The 22,021-nt window shown below is 44.8% G+C and overlaps 1 protein-coding gene across 1 annotated transcript in view; it reads left to right on the top strand.

Moving 5' to 3' along the window:
- LOC146799019 (cholesterol 24-hydroxylase-like) overlaps positions 1-22,021 on the top strand; it is a 263,806-nt gene that overhangs the window by 160,651 nt on the left and 81,134 nt on the right. Inside the window, exon 10 of the mRNA XM_085626414.1 lies at positions 6,309-6,381. Within this exon, the coding sequence (XP_085482540.1) occupies positions 6,309-6,381 (73 nt within the window). The remainder of the gene's footprint in view (positions 1-6,308; positions 6,382-22,021) is intronic.

Here is a 22,021-nt window from a genome sequence, read left to right as displayed (position 1 = left end):
TCCGTCTTTCCCGAGAGCAGCGAACAGTCTGCCCTACTACGGAATCATTACAAACTTCCAACTTCCTACATCCCAGAAGTCGTCAAACAACATAGAACGCGGCGCGACTCAACATCGAGTGTTAATACATAAACCAATAATTATCCAACATCCACAATCAATAATCAATAGGAAAAACAATAAGCAATAATCAAATCTATAAGCAATAATCACCAAAGCAATGCAATAAAACCATCATCCTGCTACCAGAAAAACTGATCCAGCGCGAGATCGGAGAGAAAAAGGGGAAAATTTACATATACGCAACTATCCTCCCTGCGTCGCAGAACCAACTTCACACTAGCTCATTCACACATGCAGTCATTGGTGGGGCCCATAACACCAACACTCACACATCTCCACTCACGAGTCTGCACACAGGAGGGATGATGATATCACGCTGGACATGTGGGGGAGTACCTTATAACCTATAGGGAGGAAAAGTTATTTTACAGAATATACATTAAAATTCGCCACCTATAGATTCCTAATCTCAAACATCAAGGCAGTCCATCCACTTGGTCGACGGACCAATTAGTTGGATTGGTTGATGGTGATTTAGAACCAGCTAAAACACATTTTAAGACTCAGAATCCTTTATTTTCTTTAATGAACCACAAACTCATAATTTCTATGAATCAATATTTGTTTATCTAAATTTTTCTTGCAATTAATATTAGCATTTGTTTCATCAAAAGTTTTAGAATTTCTAAATCAATTAATTCAAATCACCGGACATTATATTTACCTATTCTTGCTATCTGGATTTTCTCTAATTCATTGGCTCTGCATAATCGAATTAGCCGTTAAATTGTCCAAATAAAGCAGGCCAAATCTCAAAGTCTGAAAGTTCTTTGCTCAGCACGTTACAGTCCCAAAGATCTCCATAGGACCGGAAATCGTGCAAGCATCTGTCATCGGCAGCATAGACGTCAGGAAATGGAACAATCCGGAACAACACCAACTAACAGCAACTACCAGCATTGAAAACTCCCCTCCCTATTCTACTACTCTTTTTATAATAAATTTCAGGGTAACACGAAACATTTTTAGGCGGAGAAAGTCTGTGATTGGCTGATCGAAAACGTCCGATTTTACTTATTAAAGTTCTCATGGATTTTGCTGTTTCACTTCCGTCGATGACATAGTCCTTATGTTACAATGTTTTTAGGTTTGCTTGTATGATCCAATTGTTCATTTTAAACCGGTTTTTACTGTCCGGGGGTTTGGCAGTCCACCAAGATCCTATCCTTGACTGAGGACATTGGGTGCACGGCTCTTTAGGAAGTTCACGGAGCCATCCGAGTCTGCGCAGTAGGCGTCGCGCTCACGAGACGGTGGCCACTTCTGAACTCGATTTTCGACTCCATTTTGTGGTAGGCCCAAATGTTAACTTAAGCGAAACAAACACAAAAGAATAATTAAAACAAAGAAATGATGATTCTACTGTTATACCCTCACTAATCCTTTTATGTATTAGTATTTTGCTAGCATATAGTGACATTTAAAGCAATAATATTTACCTTTAGGATCCAATCAGGAATGCAACCATCACGTAAGCGACATAAATCATGCAATATCTAATTACCACATATACTACTATTAATATGCGTACGTATTTTAATCATTAGAGTTATTTTGCCATGCAAATAGCACTTTCCCACGTGTAATTTGTGTATGCAAAAGGTTGATTTAGAATACCACACCACACCGTTAGTAAAATTATAATCAGTAAGTTATATAGTTAGTCTTTACATGCAAAATAGATGTGGTATACAACATTTTGCTCTACCTGCTCCATCAGTGCCATAGAGAAAGGTTTAGCTCCCATCCATCCCTGAAAACACAAATGACTATCTGACTTTGTGCTCATCACCAGCTCCCTTCCTTCGGTTTCTATACATCTAAGAAGTCTGATAATGCAACTCGTTGTGGCTTCCAGTATGACTAGTGCACCAACTCATGGATAATCCTTAGGTACACAAAAAGTGAGAGCATTCCTGACCCTCAGTTAGGGTACAGGCTTTACACTTCTAAAGCAAGAATGCTACACAGCTTGGTGGTTACATAGGCAGCTCTGTTTAATTGCTACATTCCTGTGGTTTTGCAAAACTCGGCATGTGAGAAAATTGCTCAGTCTCACTGCACTGCTACTGTCCCAGTCAGTAGCTGAGTCCTAAGCTGACATAAGTCAGAAGCAACCTTGAACACCACTTTTTTCGTAAAGTCACTTGATAAACACTTTGGGCCAGATGTACGACCGTTTTTGCATGCACAAATGGGTTTGTGAACCCGTTTGCGCATGTAAAAACAACATGGGCCATGTACAAAGCCTATTTAGCGAGTCGCAATTTATTTGTGACTCGCTAAATAGGTTTTGCGACTTTCTATTATGAAGGGGTGTTCCTTTCCTAATAGCGAGCGCAAGTCCATGTATGAATGTTTTGCAACCGCAATTGCAGTCGCAAAACACTCACAAATTAACACCCTCTTCAAGAGGACGGTAATGCACTCGCAAAAGGGAAGGGGTCCCCCCTTTGAAAATACAGGGGAAAATATTTTTTAAGGGCAGGCAGTGGTCCCAGGGACCACTACCTGCCCTTAAAAAATTAAATGAAAAGTTTCATTTTTTTCTTTTTTTATGGAAAACGGGCTGCATTAAAAAAGAAACTGTTTTATTTAAAAGCAGTCCCTGACATGGTGTTCTGTTCAGCCGAGCAGGCCAGCATATATGGGAGGGCCTGCCATCCCCAATGGGGTCACATATTGCGAGAGGCTCATTAATATTCAAGAGCCTCTCAATTTGCAATCCCATTGGGAACCGCAAACAGTGTGATACACACTGTTGTACATCCAAAATAGCGCCTCGCAAATTGCGAGTCACAAAAAACTCGCAATTTGCGAGGTGCTGTTTTGCGCATTGCACATCTGGCCCCTTGAATCTACAGGCTGAACTTCACAGCTACAGCTCAGTGTCCAAGGCAGGTAGTGGATCTCATTGGTGTTTGTGCAGCGATCGGTTCTCTGGTGCATGTTGTGATCCCCACTTGTGATACTTCTGAGGTGTTAAGTACAGTTACCAATAACTGGTCTGTGTTGTACACTCCTGTATCCCTTATACACACTGTTGGGATGGAGGAATCCTCTGCACAGTACTTGGCATGCACTCCTGCACTGAGTGCCCAAATGCACTGATGCGCACATCTCACGAGAAATGCGCATGCGCGGGCGTCCGTGCATGCGCATTTGCGTGAAGAAGTTACCGTCCAGCAAGAAGAGGGAGCCCCGGGACGCCGCACTGAAGGTAAGGTAGTTTATTTACCTTTAACCTTCTTTAAATTATTTTAAAATGAGGGCGGGCGGGAGGCGGGTGGGGGCAGCTCTGCTTCGCTGCAGCCTCTGCGTAGCGCTGCCTGCTAAGCCTACTTCGTAAACGGCGAAGCAGGCAGCGCTACGTGCACTCCGTGGGCGAAGCGGAGCACGACGCCCAGGGTTACTTTATAGTCCACACCCTACAAAGTGCTCTCACGTCTCCATCGGTCGTTGCACGGCCCGTCCCGCAGCAGGGCAGGAAGAACCCTATGATGAAGCATGCCACCAAGAGACATTTTGGTGGGTGAGGGTTATTTAAAAAAAACTCATTGGTTTCCTTAATACTATAAAGATCACTGGAAGGTTAGTTATTTTCAGTACAGGTGAACTCTTTCTGATTGTTCATGAATGAAAGGAGGCCGAGTCCATAATGAACCTGACTTCTCTCTACCCCTTTTTGTTTGTTTCGTAAACCTTTTGATACACATATCACTGCAGCTAACATCCAGGTGTGAAATCTTGTCACTCCCATGGCCTGTGTTGCGGGACTATCAGCCTTGAAGGTGCTCCTGCTGTGATAGCAGTTTTCAAGAGGAAGAAGAGAGCACTTCAAAAGAAGCAAACCCCTACATAAACTTCAGAGCTTCAGACTCTGAACCACATTTGTTGTCTGGAAATGGACTATAAAAAAGGGAGCTTGAGACCCCCCAAAATTGTCATCTCCTACACAGCCAGACAGGCTGTGTGAGGAGGGGAACCTTTAAAAGACCAGGACTGGGGGCCAAGGTTTGCAAGTTTCCCTGTTGGGTGAGGGGGCATCACTCAGGAAATCCAAGACCACCTATCCTGGAGCCTGGAGCTCCAGTGCCTGCCCGCTTGCTTAGATAGGCGTGCCATGTGAGGAAGAGGAGAGCATTGGTGAAGTAGCTCTAGTGGGGGACCCCGGTTGAGTGGACTGCCTGTGTGAGGTGTGAGTAGACGGCTGCTGTACCGTTCAGGCCATTGCTCATGTGTGTAACGTATGCCAGATGATGGCCACCGCTAATTGAGCTGTGTGTATCACTGCATCGATCGCGCCAGAGCCTTTGTGTATTGGGGAGCAGTGACTCAGTATGCCCGGAGGGGCTGCCATGAGAAGCTTGCTGAATGTAAGGGCTATAGCCTCCTATCCCAGTCAACCAACAACTTAATTTCTAACAACAGGTAAAACTGAATTCGGGCTAATCAGCTGCTTGGGAACTTGCTACTAAAAAGCGCTGTGTCACTGTGAACTTTAAGGATAGAGTCATAGTGGACTCTTGAGACTAGGACTACTTGTGAGATTTACCTTGGATAATGCCTATAGTGAATGGGGAATAACCACTGCGGATAGAAGCAAGGAACGAGTGGGACCTGGGGAACCTCCTAAGAAAACACTAGAGCCCTAACCTCAGGGAGGCTGTTTAGATGTTTGTAAATGTCATATCTTTCTTTTGTGTGGGTAGAAATAAAAAAGTTCTCTTTTTTCATAAAAGTGAGTATTTTACTAGACAATGGTTTATTGCTACACCCACTTTGAGTTGTGAGTCACTCCCCTGTATCCAGAATCAATGATAGATTGGGCCCTGGTCATCTGGAGTAGTGGCAGCAGGCCAGCGCCCTTTTTCATATTTGATTACAGGAGATGATATCCAATACAGATAAGAAAAAATGAATGCAATAAGTATAATTTCTATTTGGGATCCCACAAAGAGAATTTAAAGCCATCAGAAGGTAATTGAAGGGAAATGATTTGTTCAACTCTTCCTGTGTTTGTGAAGGTAATTTTATAAAAATGCATGCAATATACCTCTTTGGGGAATGCCTTGAAGTATAGATCAATTGTGTAAACTCCTCTCAGCCACCCTCCAAGGGCCAGCCAATAATATAACAGGGGTTTGCCCCTTTTTGTAAATAAAAGCAAAGGTTATCGGGGAAGCTCATTGCAGCCCCTGAGTCTCCTCAAATTATGAACACGTCCCTGTGACTTCTTTTATCTTTTTGGGGCCTTTTTCATCCTTATTAGTTGGAGTCCAGGACGGATGACACCAGTCCCTATGCATTGTTAGCAGTTGTGACGAGGACACTGTAGCAATTTGTGGACTAGGGAGGCCCAGAGCAGCTGACAGCTGGTGCTTTATTTGTAAAAAAATAGTGGCTTAATTAAAAAGTTTGGGGAGAAGGAACTCCTTCACAGCGACACCGGTATTCCCTCCCAGCATTAAATCAATTTAAATGCGGGCGGACTATAGCTTTAAACATGGTGGAGACTACTCCGTCTCTGCTGTGATTACCCCCCCGACCCCCCCATGGCCCTGAGGAGCAAGGGTTGTCAGATTCGGATCTGAAATTTCGTTCACCTGATTTACATGGGCGGAATTAGAGGTCATTTTTCCCTGCCAGTCACTGCCCGTAAAACCTTGGCGGTAAGGGGCAGTGGAAACTGCTTAATGCTTCCCTCGGGGTGGGAGAAGACTCCCATGGTGATGGCAGCTTGATATGAGGCTCCATCATGTTGAGGAAGTCCTGCGACAAACTTCGAAAAACATTGACCGGAACAGCTGTGATGTCGGTTCCTGCCAATGCTTTGGAAATGGCTGCCAGCTTTACTTTGTCACCCTGTTGGAGAAAGGGGCTGCCCATCTACATTCAAAAGAGGGTGCAAGTGTTTTTTCTCATAAGCTCGGTGGTGACGCTGCCGAATATTGGATTTGCTGAGTCAAAGTCTGATGATTAAAAATAAGTCACGGATGCTGACCAGAGATCGCCCTGGAGCTTCTATGTGATAACCTGCAATGTTAATACCTCAAAACCATGTTTTGAAAGTTTCAGGATGCGGTTTTTAACTAATGAAGAAATTATTTCAAAGACTGATAGCTAGAATGCTGCTCTTAATGATCTGATTTAGACTTTTTAAACACTTTTGATTTTCATTGTAGGTCAGGAAACCACAGCTAACCAATTGGCATTTGCAGTGATGTCATTGGCCCGTGAACCCGAAGTATTAAACAAGTATGTTGACAGATTCTTCCACTCACTGTATCAAGTTTGTGTTTATTTAATAGCTTCATCTGTTATACACTTCAACCCATCTAAAGGGTAGTGCATGAGTATTTATACAGTCTAAAAAATAATTGTTTTCATGTATCTCAATGCATGTTTACTCCATGGAATGCTCACTAAAAACCAGCATGCCCATTTTTCACTTTAAAACATCTGAAGTGGCAAAGGCACTGTATGGAAGGCACTGGAGTGCTGGGCCATGTGAATGCAGTAGCTTTATCCTACTATCTACACAGATAGTAGGATACAGCTACAAAAGTAACCTGAAGGTGTATGAGGGTAATAAATATAGGAAACATTTTCAAAACAAATTTCATGAGAGGCTATGAGAAAACTATACTACCAGTCAGGACTGGCTCTAGGGTGGTGGAAGCAGTGCAGCCACGCTTGGCGCTGACCTCACGTGGGAAGGGGGTGCTTTTTTTTGGAAATAACTTACTGTCTTAAGAACACCTGCTGCAGAGTTCTTTTTCGAGGGTTGTAGGATAAACCACATGTGCCTCTACCACGCAACCTAAACAACAAATGTGTCTTAACCACGCATTCCTTTAACTTGCAAGCCGTTACCATGTAATTTTGTGGTAGAGGCATGAATGGTAAAGAGGTATGCGTGGCTAAGGTCGTGACTCCCCACTCTAAGCTACAAACTGCCCCCCTCCCCACCTGACCGCCCTGAGGGCCAAATCCCCCTACCCCCTCCCAACCCCTGCACTGTCCCTAACACTTAGACCTCCCCAACTCCCTTGCACTGTCCCTACAACTACCCCAACCTCTTAGGCAAACCCCAAATCCCAGCCTTAAAAACAAACCTGCCCTGAGGCCTAAAACCCTGTCTCTTAACCTGACCCAGCCCAGCCCTGACCCAGCCCTAAAAACGACACCGCCCTCCTCTAAGCCCTAAAAACTACCCGAATACCCGTCCCATCCCCCTGAGGCCTAATACCATAACCCCTAATAAAAAAATGACCCGACCCCCAGCCCTAAAAACTACCCCAACCCCCCAGCCCTGAAAACTACCCCTGACCCTCAGCCCTGAAAACTACCCTAACTCGAAGCACTGAAAACTAGCCCTAAAAACCCCCCAGCCCTGAAAACTACCTCCAACCCCCAGCCCTGAAAACTTCCCCATACCCCCCCCCCAGCCTTGAAAACTAGCCCAAAACCCCCAGCCTGGAAAACTAGCCCTGAATCCACCAGTTCTAAAAACTACCTCCAACCCTCAACCCTTAAACCTACCCTGACCCACCCCGCAGCCCTGAAAACTATCCCGACCCACCCCCAGCCCATAAAGCTACCCTGACCTACCACCCAGCCCAAATAAATTCCCCCAACCAACCCCCAGCCCACAGAACTACCCCCGATCCACCCCCAGCCCACAAAACAACCCCCGACTCACCCCTAGCTCACAGAACTACCCCAACACCACCAGCCCACAAAACTATCCCCGCCCCACCCCCAGCCCACAAAACAACCCCCTAGCCGTACCCGGGCCAAAAAAACGAACCCCGATCCACCCCTAACCCATAAAACTACCCTGACCCTCCCAGCCTACTAAACTACCACAAAACAACCCCCAACCCACCCCTCAGCCCGGAACTACACCCAGCCCCACTTACCTCACTGCTTCCTGCGAGGTCATCCTGCTTCGGTCCGCAGCAGCTAGACCGTGCATTGCCTTAACCACGCATATGCGTTGTTAGGGCATATCGTGGTTAAGGCAAGCGTGGTTTCGCTTGCAGAGTTGGAACACTCGTGGTTTAAACCGCGGTGTTCTGACTGTTTTCCCTTTTTCGGGCAGCAATGAAAATGTCAAAATAACTCTGCTGAGTAAAAATGTTTCTGCTGACGAAAGATGAGTTTTATCTAGTGGCTGTTCTGACTCATCATTAAGTAGTGCAGAAGGTTAATGTGCCTCCTGCAAAGAACAATAACATGCAGATCACAGAACTGTATTTTATGTGGATAGCTCAGTGGGTTACTGCTATTGTTAAAGAGATCTTCTTCTTAATTGCAGTTCATAAGTTACAATCCTAATATGACGCAGTGACCTCTGAACTGTCATCAAAGAGCGGCATGCAAACAGCAAAGCATAGGGGTGGAAACTTATGTTTTACCCCAGTCTTTCATTATCCAAATGTTGCTAAAAAGGGTTAGTTTGGACAGAAGTACACTCTTAGTAATGCCAACCACAGCCGCCGTGGTACATTTTAAATCCAGAGTTTGGGCTACTCCAGACCAAACACTGTTATATACTGCCTACTACTGTGAATGACATCTGATTACTACACCTTGATATCCTCATTGTCGTACATAACATTTCTTATCGACTGATTTACACAAGTATAAGTCATTGTCTCTGTATATTGTGTGTGATGTAAAGGGCTCTGACACCCTACACTGGTATGCTGAGCGGTATAAAACAAATGAAATGAATGTGAGAGAGAGGCTATGGAAAGATGAGGGGCTATGTTGGAGGGTGGTAGTAAGGGGGTCCAGGGAGTAGGAGGTCATGGTGGGGCACCAAAAGAGATTGTTGCACCGGCTCCCTCAGCACCGGCCCTGCTACCGGTTCACTTTCTCCCAATAAAATGAATAAAGCTTTAGTATATAATCTTTTGTTTTTATTGATGATGCTTATGCTGATACTTTCATACTAATTCTATCACTGATTGGTTTTAAAATTTGTATTGGCCAATACGTGTTTGGCAAACCCTTCGATCAGTTACTCAAGGCCTCATTCTTTGAATGTCAGTGTAAAGTTCTCTCTCATTTTGATGGCTATCCAGATAAAAAGCATACAATCTTTTCAAAATGTTGTTCAGTTTGAATAGTGGTGGTCCCCAATACCTTATTACAAAATAGTTATGTTTACCTGATATTAGACACCGGGCGTGGTATCCCCATCTCATTCCTGGTGAGATCTGTGGCAGTAAAGAGACATAAGCACACCTGGAACATCTGAACCAGGCAATTGTCCATAGCAGTCACTTGGAATCAGACCAGGGACCAGAAAGGAATATGGCTGAAGAGAGACTGACATAACTCCCAGCATCACACTGTCCACATCTACTGCAATGGAGGAAATAACAAATATGTTCTGAAAGCAATGGAATCTCAGCATCCCTATTTTCTATAAAAATAGATGGCATGAGATTAGACATCATGATAACATCACTGGTGTAATTCCATATTATAGAACCATTGACTCCAAAACATCAGGTATGCCTCAAATGAGTCCTGGTGTAAGTATCTTTTGTGGTAGAAAATAGAACAGGAATATGTGTAAAGTTCTCTACAACCTACCTTGGACATCCTAGTGCTGTAGTGCGTGGTCAGCAAGGAGCACTGCTAGCTAACGGCATACATACAAATACCAGAGGCAGTATAATATTTTGAGAAAAATAGCAGGATTGTCGGCATTTTAATGAAAGCCAAAAAGTTATGCTGACAAATATAGATATTGTGACGTCATTCCAAATTTGGGATATTGTGAATAACAAGGAGTGACTAACGATTCTCACTTTGGGAACAGACCAGCATATGAGAAAGATATGAGTTTGTTAAAGAGAACAAAGTTGGACATACACCTGAAAAAAGATTGGGCTATTATTAAGAGCTGTAAGGCAAGTATATACATTCTGAAAGACAATCTGTTTATGTATTGCAAGATTGTGCAATTTTGCAAGATAGGAAGTAAGAAAGTATTTTTGCGAAGGCAAATAACTAGCCTTTGCCACCACGTTCTCATGATTATTCTGAAGATGGTGGAGGAGGAGATTGTGTAGTCTCAAACATATGGCATTGCCATGGTCCAGCCATGATTAAAGCACAGTTTGCACCACATCAATGTGATGAGCACAGTGAAAATGTGGTGCAAGTTTTTCCAATGTTTAAGTAGTATGAAATAAGCACCTGCTGCCATATTAAATTGTGGAGCAACTGAGCACGTCTTACCAGTGAGACACCCCTGCTTATGGAAAACATGAAAGGGACAGGGAACTAGGGATGAAGACCAACATTGATCAGACCATATCATGTCTTGTTGCCCAAACCCAGAATGTAGGGCTTGTTGGAATTTAGTTTGATGGTATAGGAGGACATCTATATAAAACAAGAAGAGGGGGGGGACCAGGAGCTTGTTATGGTCCAGTGTCTGTGCTCCGTGTATCGTCTGTATCAATCAAAAAAGGAGACACTTCCAAAAAAGAGAAAAAAACTCAAAAAAGCATGAGGAGATAGAGTCCTAGGCTTTATAAGACCCAAGTGTTGGAAGGGGAAGCAGAGCTTAGTTTCTCTTGTTGCCCTCACACACCCCGAAAGGTGTCATGCTTCATCATCGGGCGTTTTGCTCCTCGTCGGGCTGGCTCTGAAATGCCCTACGGGTCCCCCGAAGGGTCACTTTAGCAGAGATCTTTTAAGAGAAAAAGCCGTTTGGTGCATGCGGGTGTGTGATTTGGGTCCTAAAAAAAGAGTAGTGGTGCAGTCGTGTGTGTGACGTGATAAAATGTCTAAGGGTTGCTTGTAGAATATTGTTTAATAAAGAATGGCACCTTTGACACACTAAAAAACCCATAGGTTAGGTGTTACCCTAATGGGGATAATGTCCCATCAGATAACTAAAATGTGGTCAATGTGGTTGACATGTTTTGCTCCCCTGCGGTCCAACCGGATCCGTGGCGCTTCCTCAGGGCCAACTATAAAGTGCAGAAAGGTATAAAAGTGATCAGGGGGGTAATACCCGCAGTATATATCCGGGCATCCAGGGACTTAATGGCCCTGCTATCTGTTATGTCAGATTGAGAGTCGCTCCAGGATATGAGCCTAGGTAAACATAAACGACAAAAGAAAAGAGAAGGAAAAAACAATATGTCAAAGTTTTTAGGGAAATTATGTCCCACATCTGTCCATCAACTGGACGTGAATAGAAAGAGTTGAGTACATGGTTGCGGTGTTACAGAGAGCACAAACTCCACTCACGAGTGATCGGCGAAATGGGGTCTCGACGATAAGCAAAAGGATGGCCAAACCAAGGATGAATATTATGGGGTCATTTTCGCAAACATACCAGCCCACAAGACTCACCAGAGGTTTCCTGATCCAGGGCACAGAGCAGCGCACTACAGACGGGGTGCAGACGCTGTGTGTCTCCCCCGCCGCCAAAGAACATCGCTGGCCGCAGTTGGGGGAGACTACAGCTCCCGTGAACCTTTGCGGTCCTGTTCCAATCCGACCAACAGCGCGCCCGGAGGCGCTTCATAACCAGCGGCTCTCCCCGTGTCACGGGACGCGGGCGGGTGGCGCCGGGCTGAGCCCGGGCAGAGGGCGGACCGTCTGTGGCCGTCAGTGACTGGAAGAGGCTGGGCCGGGCCACATCCCTTTCATCCAGCATCAAATATCCCGTACGAAGGACACAAGGTACTGTTGAAATTTGACATTGTGCCGTGTAAGCGATTTGGGGGTGTAGAATTGTTAGGTCCCTAACAGGTACATCATGCCTAAACCTACTCTTCCTAAGCGTGTGCAAGGGGCTCGTGCATGTGCAACAAAACAACAAGCGAAACCATTAGTTTCTGATGGCAAACTCCCCACTGCAATAGACCTAATGCTTCAAAAAGCTATTGGCGTGGTCACTTCGGAAATTGAATTAACTGAGCGCCATCTCTCCTTAACCCCCGATTTTCCACCGTTGGAGTCACCTGTCCACCTCATTGAGCTAGATTGTAATGAATCCCATATCAGTCAGTCCTGCCCTCCATCGGTCGTAATTACCCAAGATTCTACAATAGCATCTACGGGCACTGAGGGTTTTACATTTGTACCCCCCAAAATCAAGGGAAAAAGGAAAGTTACAAGGGCTTGTAAAAAGAGCAGGAAGACTGAAGGGAGCCCGGCAAAGGAATCTACACACTCTAGTACCCAAACTGCTGCCACCACCACATTACTTACATCTTCTCAGGATACATTATACCCTGCTTGGGTGCATTCAGTGGTGACCAATATTGTTGAACAATGCAGGTCTATAATAAAGGAGGAGGTAGCCCCCATTTTAAAACTAGTCCAGAGCCTTACGAAAGCACATATTGACCCTCCCTGTAACTTTACGCTTAGTACATCAAACGCCCAAAAGGATGGCCTATCTACATCCCAGACTCCATTGTTAGCCCCAGTGTTCACCCAATGTAAGGCTGGGCAAACTAAGGCAACCCAGCCCTGCACATCGACAGAGGGACCCCTCACAAATAATAGAACTAGAAGGCCCTCTTCTTATGCTTCTCACGCACAAGAACTATGTCCTAATATACAAACTCCTTCAACCCAGATTACTAGGACAAGTGAGCCCTTATCTACTTCTGCTATAGCTCGCAAAAAACCCTTGGAAAACAATACTGTGATTTCTGCCACAAACCTGCCAACTATCAATCTTCCCCCAGCTGCATCCCCGTATGTGACCATACTGACTGGTGTCCCCGAACTTAGGGAAGGTACGAAAGAAAATCATCTTGACCTGCGAAATAAAGTCCTTTTCTGGCTGGCAAGATATAAACAATTCCCTTATGAGATGGCCAATGAGATCCTGATGGTGAGAAGGGTTGCATGGATAGGAACAACGGGAAAAAGCTTTAGGGGGGATTACGTGGTCATTAATTTCAGATATCCACAGACCAATCAAAAGATTCTTACCCATCCTATACTATCCCTAGGACACCAAACTTCAATTAACGCGTTCCCCCTTGAATTCTTCTATCCTCAGGCACCCTGGACCCCTGACCCTCATCGAATTGGCTCTATCTCTACAGATATTGGGTTACCTCTAAATGTACCACAGAGAACTAATTCAAATATTCCATACTTCGGAATTCCCGTACACAATCGATTTGCTCCGCTAGAGGACGTCGATTGACTGGATGATTCAACTGACCCAACATTAAATAAAAGGGCTTTGCCCTCCGCTTCGCTAGTTAATGCCATTATTAGTTCTATTTTTTCCTTTCCACACATTGTTCCCCATAATACTATTACTTCCACAGATTCCCTCCCCCCAGACCCATACATAGCGAGGTGACTCGTGATTCTTCTTTCCCCTCGCCTACTGTCCCGCAACCAGAAAGAAAGAATACTCACCCAAATAACCAATTAAAAGTATTATCTTGGAACGTCGCGGGCATTGTTAACAAACTTCTCTGCCCGGACTGGGATTCTTTCATTAACCAGCATGACATCTGCTTGCTCCAGGAGACTTGGACAAAAGAAGAATTTACAAAAAAGGGCTTTCTTACAGTTAATAGCTTAGCCCTTGCGGGTCCTAGGGGTAGGCCATCTGGTGGGTTGTCTATTCTTATAGGGTCATATTTGGGATGTGTAATCTCTGAAATTACTACGCAAACTTTTGATTTGCAATGCTTACAACTTACATTTCCCTCAGGGTCTGCCCTTATTTTGCTTAATGTTTATTCCCGTCCCACCAAGTCAGGTAGTGAATCTCCTACGCTAGAAATTCTGGATAAATTTATCCAATCAGTAGCAGATAAGGGCATCCTGGTTGTTGCTGGCGATTTTAATTGTCAGTTCGAGCCCCTACCGGGGCTCATTGATCCTATTACTAGGGAGGAGGATGAACAGTGGTCCATACCGGCCCTCCAAATTCCACCTACCAAGGCTTGGACACCCTTAGCCTTGCAAATTAACTCCCTAACACTGACTAACTCACTTAGAGCCTGCAATGGGCGTTCCCTGTCGGATCTAGAGGGGAACCACACTTTTAATCGTCCCAGTCAGACCTCACGTATTGACTACATCATGGTCGAGGTCAAAACATGGTCGAGGGTTATGGATTTTGTGATTCACCCTCGCCATGATAGTGACCACAATGCTTTGATCCTCGACCTGACTTTAGTGATGGAGAATAGTCCCACACAAAACAGCTGGCGATAGAAGACGTCTTAAGTGGCCGATGATTCTTAAATCCCTGGACAAAATTTGTTCCATCTACTCGGCCACATGTAAAGCTCTCGCACAAATGTGTTACATTTTTGACCAGTCCAGCGATATCAGGGAAATTCATGTGCCTCAAATCCATACTGAGTTAGTTTCCACATTGGGTAATCTCTTAAACCCATTGGTATCTATGAAGAAGAAAACCCTGAAGGCCCTTTCCTGGTTTAACACCGAATGCAGGAGGGCCAAACTAGCTCTATTGGCTTCACTAAAATCTGGTGATAAGACCAGGGTGGCTATGAGGAGAACTGAATATAAGCAGGTTGTAAAAGTGGCTAAGCAGAATTGGGAATATGATAAATGGGAGGACATTAAAAGAGCCCTTACTAAAAAAGATATGAGAGAATTCTGGGCAATCATTCGATCATACACAAAGGAAGGCCTAATAGCCGATGACCCCAACATCGCACCGAGCCTATGGATTGATCATTATCAGAGCTTATATGCTCCCTCGGCTCCCGCTATTGAGGCCTCATTTGTCTCTGATTCAAATGACGAACCCACTGATAATATAACCCTTAAGGAAGTAGAAAAGGCTGTAAATAGACTCCCAGTAGGAAAGGCGCCAGGCCTTGATAAAATACCCGGGGACCTATATAAGCATAAACCTGAGGTGTGGATTCCCTACCTTTGCTCTCTTTATAATGCTATACTCCACGGTGTCCCCATTCCCAATACCTGGGCTGGCGCCGAGATAGTCCCGGTTTTCAAGAAGGGCTCCCCACTCTTGCCAAATAACTACCGCCCGATTAGTTTAATTGACGTTAGCCAGAAGCTCTTTGCCCGTATCATTCTAGATCGAGTGCAAGCCTGGATGGATGAAAAATCAATACTAACTCCTTACCAGGCTGGCTTCAGAGAGAAGACATCCACGGTGGACCAACTTTTTCTCCTACAACTTCTCTACTGGAAAACCGTGCGGGTAGAGGGTGGCAGCCTCTACCTTATCTTCGTCGATCTCAAAGCAGCTTTTGACTTAGTCCCCCGGCAAACCCTTTGGGCGGTCTTGGCTGAGATAGGGTTGCCCGCTTGCCTACTTGGGATTATAAAACGGCTCCACAACGACAACTTTGCCCAAGTCAGGTGTGGTAAGAGGGGCAATCTGACTCCAAAGTTCCCTGTTAATCGTGGAGTTAGACAGGGATGTGTCCTGGCCCCAACCCTATTCTCCCTTTACGCATTAGTGCCCCACCTGAGGGGAGTTAAGGACATCGATGCCCCCAAACTCAACAACGAGCAGGTGGTGGCACTAATGTTTGCCGATGATACTCTGCTGGTGTCAAAATCTCCTACGGGGATACAGCGTGCCCTTGACAGCTTTTCTGAATTTTGTTCCCACAGAGGGCTCGAGGTTAATTCCTCAAACAAAATTTATGGTGTGCAACCCGCCCAAAAAAAATGTCCCTAATCCTTCTCTTAATGGTGCTACATTGGACAGGGTCACATTGTTTGAATATCTCGGAGTCACACTTTCGGATAGGATGGAATGGGGTCCCCAGTTTGCAAAAGCTAAATTACGACTCGCGCAGACCTGCGGTGGGATCCTCAAAATGTATAGAGCGACCACCTCCAAACCCATAGCACCCACCATTGAGGTATACAAAGCACAAGCACGGGCTGCAACTTTTTATGGGGTTGAACTTTGGGGGCACTGCCTAACTGGAGATATCGGCAGATCTGAGAAATCGTTCTTAAGGTCATTACTGTCTCTACCACCTAGCACACCCCTCATACCACTTAGATTGGACTTGGGAGTTAGGCCTATTCAGGATGAAATTCCATTAAGGCCATTACTGTACTGGCGTAGGCTGTGGGCAACACCGGAGTTAGTGAACTACCAAAACGATCTAAAATCACTAATGACCCTTTCTGGCCTGGCCAATATACCGTGGCTGCTATATATTACAAGGGAGCTTACTAGACTAGGGTTTCCTGCTCTATGGCATTATCCTGAAATAACTGCCCCTAAACTCTCTAGAGCCGAATTGGCTAATGCATTTTGGTTAAACAATAAAAATATGATGTTAGCCAATAACAAATTAGGCCCACTGACTATGGATTTTTTTAACATCAAGGTGGAGTTCAAAATAGAACCCGTTTTAGACCTGATTGAGCCTAATGTCTCTAGAAAATTGTACATGCAATTTAGATATGGCACATTGCCCCTGAGAGCTTTTACAGGAAAGTGGTCGGCTGACAATCCTTCTGATTGCCCAACTTGCGGAGCCAACAGTGAAACTGACTTACACGTTCTTTTCTTCTGTCCCACATACAAACTAATCAGAAAACGCTGGCTTCTCCAACTCTGTAGGAACATGGGGACTCCACACTGTAAGGTTGCCTACAGAATCTTGAAGACTGACACATCACTACCCATAGTCTTCTCGGTATCACGTTTTTGGCATGCTGTGTGGCGACGGAGATGCTCTCTTCTAATGCATAACCCTTAGGCTTAACCAAACAGCCCCTGATTTTACGTACCACTGTTTTTATAATCATTTTAAACTTTTACTCTCTTGCCCATTGTTTTAATGAATTGCTTATGAATTAATGTAATCTTTATTGTATATACCTTTTATGAATTGTAATATTCTCCTTTTTAATAATGTATGTTTTTTGGATTGATTATCTTTTATGGTCTATGACCGAAATAAAGATTACTTTGACTTGAATATTATGTAGTGGGGACCTCCCGTTGCCGATCGGAGTCACCCACTAATCCCATACACTTTCCGTGGAGGGTCTGGTGAACTTCAACATTAATATGCAGGTCATTATTCAGCGCGGGGTAGTGACAGCTCATTCTCCAATGGTGTCTGAGCCAACAAGTAGATACCCCCTAGGTCACATCTCACATCACTCACCTAAGTATGGGGAGAAAGTTGCTCCAAAGACTAGGGGACAAGCGTACACACCTTCTTGTGCTAAGAAGGAGACAAAAGGGATCTCCCAGTAAGTAATAGCGTGTAAATAAGTTTAGACCCTATGGTCTAAATCGTGGTAAAGTCAGCGACCTGTACCCTAAATGCGCCTTGGATATTTACTTACAGTTTAGCTCCGGTGTCCTCCTGTCTGGAAAGGAACCGCCAACCGATGAGAGTTCTATTTGTAATCCCGGCAAGCATCGTGGGGGCGGTACCTGTATCCGGTCATGGTTGGTAACAGGTGTGTGTTTGGGCATCTGTAAAGTGATGCGCATGCGCGAAGACCAGACATGTGGTCTTCACGCATGAGTGGCCGGATAGAGACTCCGTCTACAGAGTAGTTAAAGGCTCTTGTGGACGGTGCGCATGCGCGGAGATATGACTATATTTCCTTCGGTCTGCTAATTCTGGAACGAATGGATATATATATCAAATTAAAATATGATACACTGACAAAAAGACCACAGAGTGAGTGGTTCCTAAGTAGTTGTCCATAGAAGACATCTTGTCTAAATCTAAAGAAATCTCTTGATTATGCGCATGTGTAGTCCCACGATAACTCATCATAGGTATATGCGCAGTAGGCGCACGTGTGTGTGTGCCCTCGCATGCTAAGAATCAAGGTGGCAAACCAAAGTCCCCAGATTCCAGTGAGGGAGGGTAAGTGGAGAACAATACGAGGAGGTGGAGGAGGATGGGAGAGATGGTCAAAAAAAAGGTTTAGGGGTCATCTAACGGTAGTAAATATAGATGGCCACTAGTAGGGTCAGGCTGTATGGATGATCTGTGTGGGTACATGATCATCAGATTGATCATCACGATAGATGGTCGTCCCATCTTTATGTCATGTGCTAGGCTTTTGTGTGAACTCCACTAAGAAATGGCGTTCTCTGCCCTACTACTATTACTGTGCATAGAACCATGATCGTGAACGGTAGGTACCTCAACAGATATGTATAAACCCAGATTGGTAATAATGAATATGTCATTATCAGCACTCACAACCGGGGGTGTGTCAGAGCAGATGTAACAGGAGACCTGGTGTGTTGCTAGAGGTAGAGATGTTATGTCTGTAGTGAGAGATAGATCTAACTGGCAGATCAGCTGAGTGATGTCAAAAGGTTAATTACAGTTCGGTCCATGGTATCTCATCATTGAGACCATGTTCATTTGTTCGTAGGCGATGTACCCATCGTTGTTCTCGGCGTAGTAAGGCATTACTACTCCACAGTTGGTTGCTTTCCAGAATTGTCCATCTGATGTCATCACTTGAGCTTTTTCGATGTAATGATTAGTAAGTCTCGTGGCTGTTCTGCTCCGTCTGATAGTACTTCTGTGTTCACTGATCCTCAATTTGACCTGTTGTGTGGTCATCCCTATGTAACGGAGTGCACATGGGCAGGTAATGAGGTAAACACAATTCTTGGTGTTACAATTCGTATGTTTCCGTTGATCTCATATGACTTCGTCAAGATAGAGGGATGTGGTGTGCTTGGTGAAAGGACACACACTACACATCTCGCACGGATGGTGGCCTTTCACAGCAGGGAGGGCCCATAGAGTGGGTTCCTGTCGGTTAGTCTTGGGTCCTGGCCTGGTGTTGATCAATTGGTCACGTAGGTTGGTGGTTCTCCTGAAAGCAAATCTCGGGGGTTCCATCGTGAGACTCCCCGTGTTGAGAATTTTCCAGTTGCGATTCACGATGTTTTTGATTTTGTTCGAAAGTGGGGTGAAAGTAGTCACGCATGTGATGATGTTATCAGCTTCCTTGGTCTTGTCCTCCAACAGTGTCTGGCGATTATTATTCCTGGCTCGTTTGCGTGCTTGTTTCACAATCGTTTCCGGGTAGTTTCTCTGTTTCAGGTTCCTCGTCAGGGTATTAGCCTGGGCATCATATTCGTGGATGTTACTACAGTTCGGGCGGATTCTCAGAAACTGTCCGAAGGGTAAGTTTTCCCTCAATGCTTTTGGATGATGGCTATGGAAATTCAACAGGCTGTTGCGATCAGTTGCCTTTTTATAGATGGTAGTGTGGAGTTTTCCTTCCTCCAAAGTGATAAAGAGATCCAGAAAGGGAATTTCTTTTTCACTCTCTGTTTTGCTGAAGCGTAAGTGGGGGTTCAGATTATTTATCCACTGATAAAACTCTTGGCAGGTATCAGCATTCCCTTTCCAGAGGATGAGCACGTCGTCGATGTATAGTTTCCAGGTGACCATATTTCCTTTGTAGGGATTGTTATCCGTAAAGATGTTTCTGGCCTCAAAGTGTGCCATATACAATCCTGCCAGGCTCGGCGCGAATGTGCTCCCCATGCTGGCCCCTTGTATCTGGTGGTAGATGGTAGTTTTATACATGAAGAAGTTATTCTTAAGGGCTAGCGTGATGAGTTCCGTGATAAATTCCGCTGGAGTATTGGTAGGGAGGTTTGTCTCATGCAGTAGTTGTTCTACTACTTCAATCGTAGCGTCCTGGGGAATGTTAGTGTATAATGCCTCCACATCCAGGGTTAGGAGGAGGTTGATGGTCTCTGTGTTGTTGTCATTGATCTCCTGTATGAGATTAAGGAGGTCCCTAGTATCTTTAAGGTAAGCTGGAGTGGCTTGAACCAGAGGACGTAGGAAAAAATCACTGAACTTGCTCAGAGGTCCCAGTAAAGAGCCTATGCCAGAGACGATTGAACGTCCTGGAGGTGGAATGATACCCTTGTGAATTTTGGGTAAAAGATAAAAATACGGCATTCTTGGGTCCTTGTTGATTAAGAATGCCGCTTCATGAGGTGTAATCCAACCTTCATTTGTTGCTTCATTAACTATGATACGTATGCGTGACAGTAGTCTCTCAGTGGAATCTGTCTCCAACTTTTTGTAGTATTCGATGTTCCCGAGTTGTTTGACGCATTCTTTATCATAATCCTCGACTGATAGGATGACGGTAGCCCCGCCCTTGTCTGCCGGTTTTATAATGATGGTTTCATCATTGGTAAGTGAGAGTACTGCATGGCGCAGTCTTTTGGGCAAGTTATCATAGACGTGATGTCTTTTCAGGTTGTTAGCCTCCTTGCGAACTGCCTTTTCAAAGGTCAACACCTCGCTGGGGACCATACCAGTCGATGGGGTGAATCTAGAAGGTGGTCTATGTCCAGTGTCCTGACGTTCTGGAATGGGACTGTTACTGAAGAAGGATTTGATACGTATTTTCCGGAAAAGTTGTTGCAGCTCTTCGTTCATACGGAAGTTATCTTCTTTGGGAGTGGGTACAAAACCCAAACCCATCTCCAGAATGGTGGTTTCGTCTGTGTTCAGGTGTCTATCTGTTAAGTTCACTATCAGGGTCTCGGGAGTGTCGTGCTCCGTGTTTTCCTCTGTTGTGTCTCTGGATCCTGCCATTGAACCTGTTTTTGACCTCTTCTTCTTCCTCTGCCTCGTCCCCTGCCTCTGTTCTGAAAAGGAGGAGGCGCATTAGGGAAGAATGGTTGTTGGAACCCTGGATGTGGGCCTGAGTATGCTGGATACCACATCGGGCCCTGTTGAGGATAAGGTTGCTGGGTGTATCCATACATGGGTGGCATCGGTGGTGGAGGGAGGAGTCCTGGTTTGTTGATATTCCTTCCCCAGCTACTGTTGCTGGAGTTGCTGTACATTGAACGTCCTGAGTTGGTTGATGATGTGGAGCCTTCATCTGAAGCGGCATCACTATCTGATGGTCTATAGTCTTCCTTGGTGTAGGGATATACTTTTTCTCGGTCGAATCTTTTGATATCGTTCTGTAATTTCGACACTTTCTGCTGTAGTAAGTAATCCCGATGGTCCGTCATTTCCGCGTTTATTTCGACTAGGCGGGTCTTGTAGGCCGAAATGCTGATCCCGGTTTTCAGCCCGTTCTCTGCAATGTTGATCTTGATGATCAATGCCTCAGAGAGGCGTTTTGCGGTGGCAATTATTAGGATCAGCCAGTCACAGGTGCACTTCCATGCGATCTGGCTCCATTCTCTACGGAAAATGAGATCTTCCAGAAAGATTCTCGGTGCCGTGCGGACAATCAGAATTTGTTAAAGAGAACGTAGTTGGACATACACCTGAAAAAAGATTGGGCTATTATTAAGAGCTGTAAGGCAAGTATATACATTCTGAAAGACAATCTGTTTATGAATTGCAAGACCGTGCAATTTTGCAAGATAGGAAATAAGAAAGTATTTTTGCGAAGGCAAATAACTAGCTTTTGCCACCACGTTCTCATGATTATTCTGAAGATGGTGGAGGAGGAGATTGTGTAGTCTCAAACATATGGCATTGCCATGGTCCAGCCATGATTTAAGCACAGTCTGCACCACATCAATGTGATGAGCACAGTGAAAATGTGGTGCAAGTTTGTCCAATGTTTAAGTAGTATGAAACAAGCACCTGCTGCCATATTAAATTGTGGAGCAACTGAGCACGTCTTACCAGTGAGACACCCCTGCTTATGGAAAACATGAAAGGGACAGGGAACTAGGGATGAAGACCAACATTGATCAGACCATATCATGTCTTGTTGCCCAAACCCAGAATGTAGGGCTTGTTGGAATTTAGTTTGATGGTATAGGAGGACATCCAGGTAGTGATAGAGGAAGTGATAGTCACAGAATAAAGAAGTCAACCTACAACATTTCACCATTTTAGTGAGGTGTTAC

This window comes from Triturus cristatus, chromosome 9 (assembly GCF_964204655.1).
Source record: "Triturus cristatus chromosome 9, aTriCri1.1, whole genome shotgun sequence".
NCBI classification, from domain to species: Eukaryota; Metazoa; Chordata; class Amphibia; order Caudata; family Salamandridae; genus Triturus; species Triturus cristatus.
The sequence above is the reverse complement of the archived record's forward strand: the minus strand, read 5'-3'. Positions and strand labels throughout refer to the sequence as shown.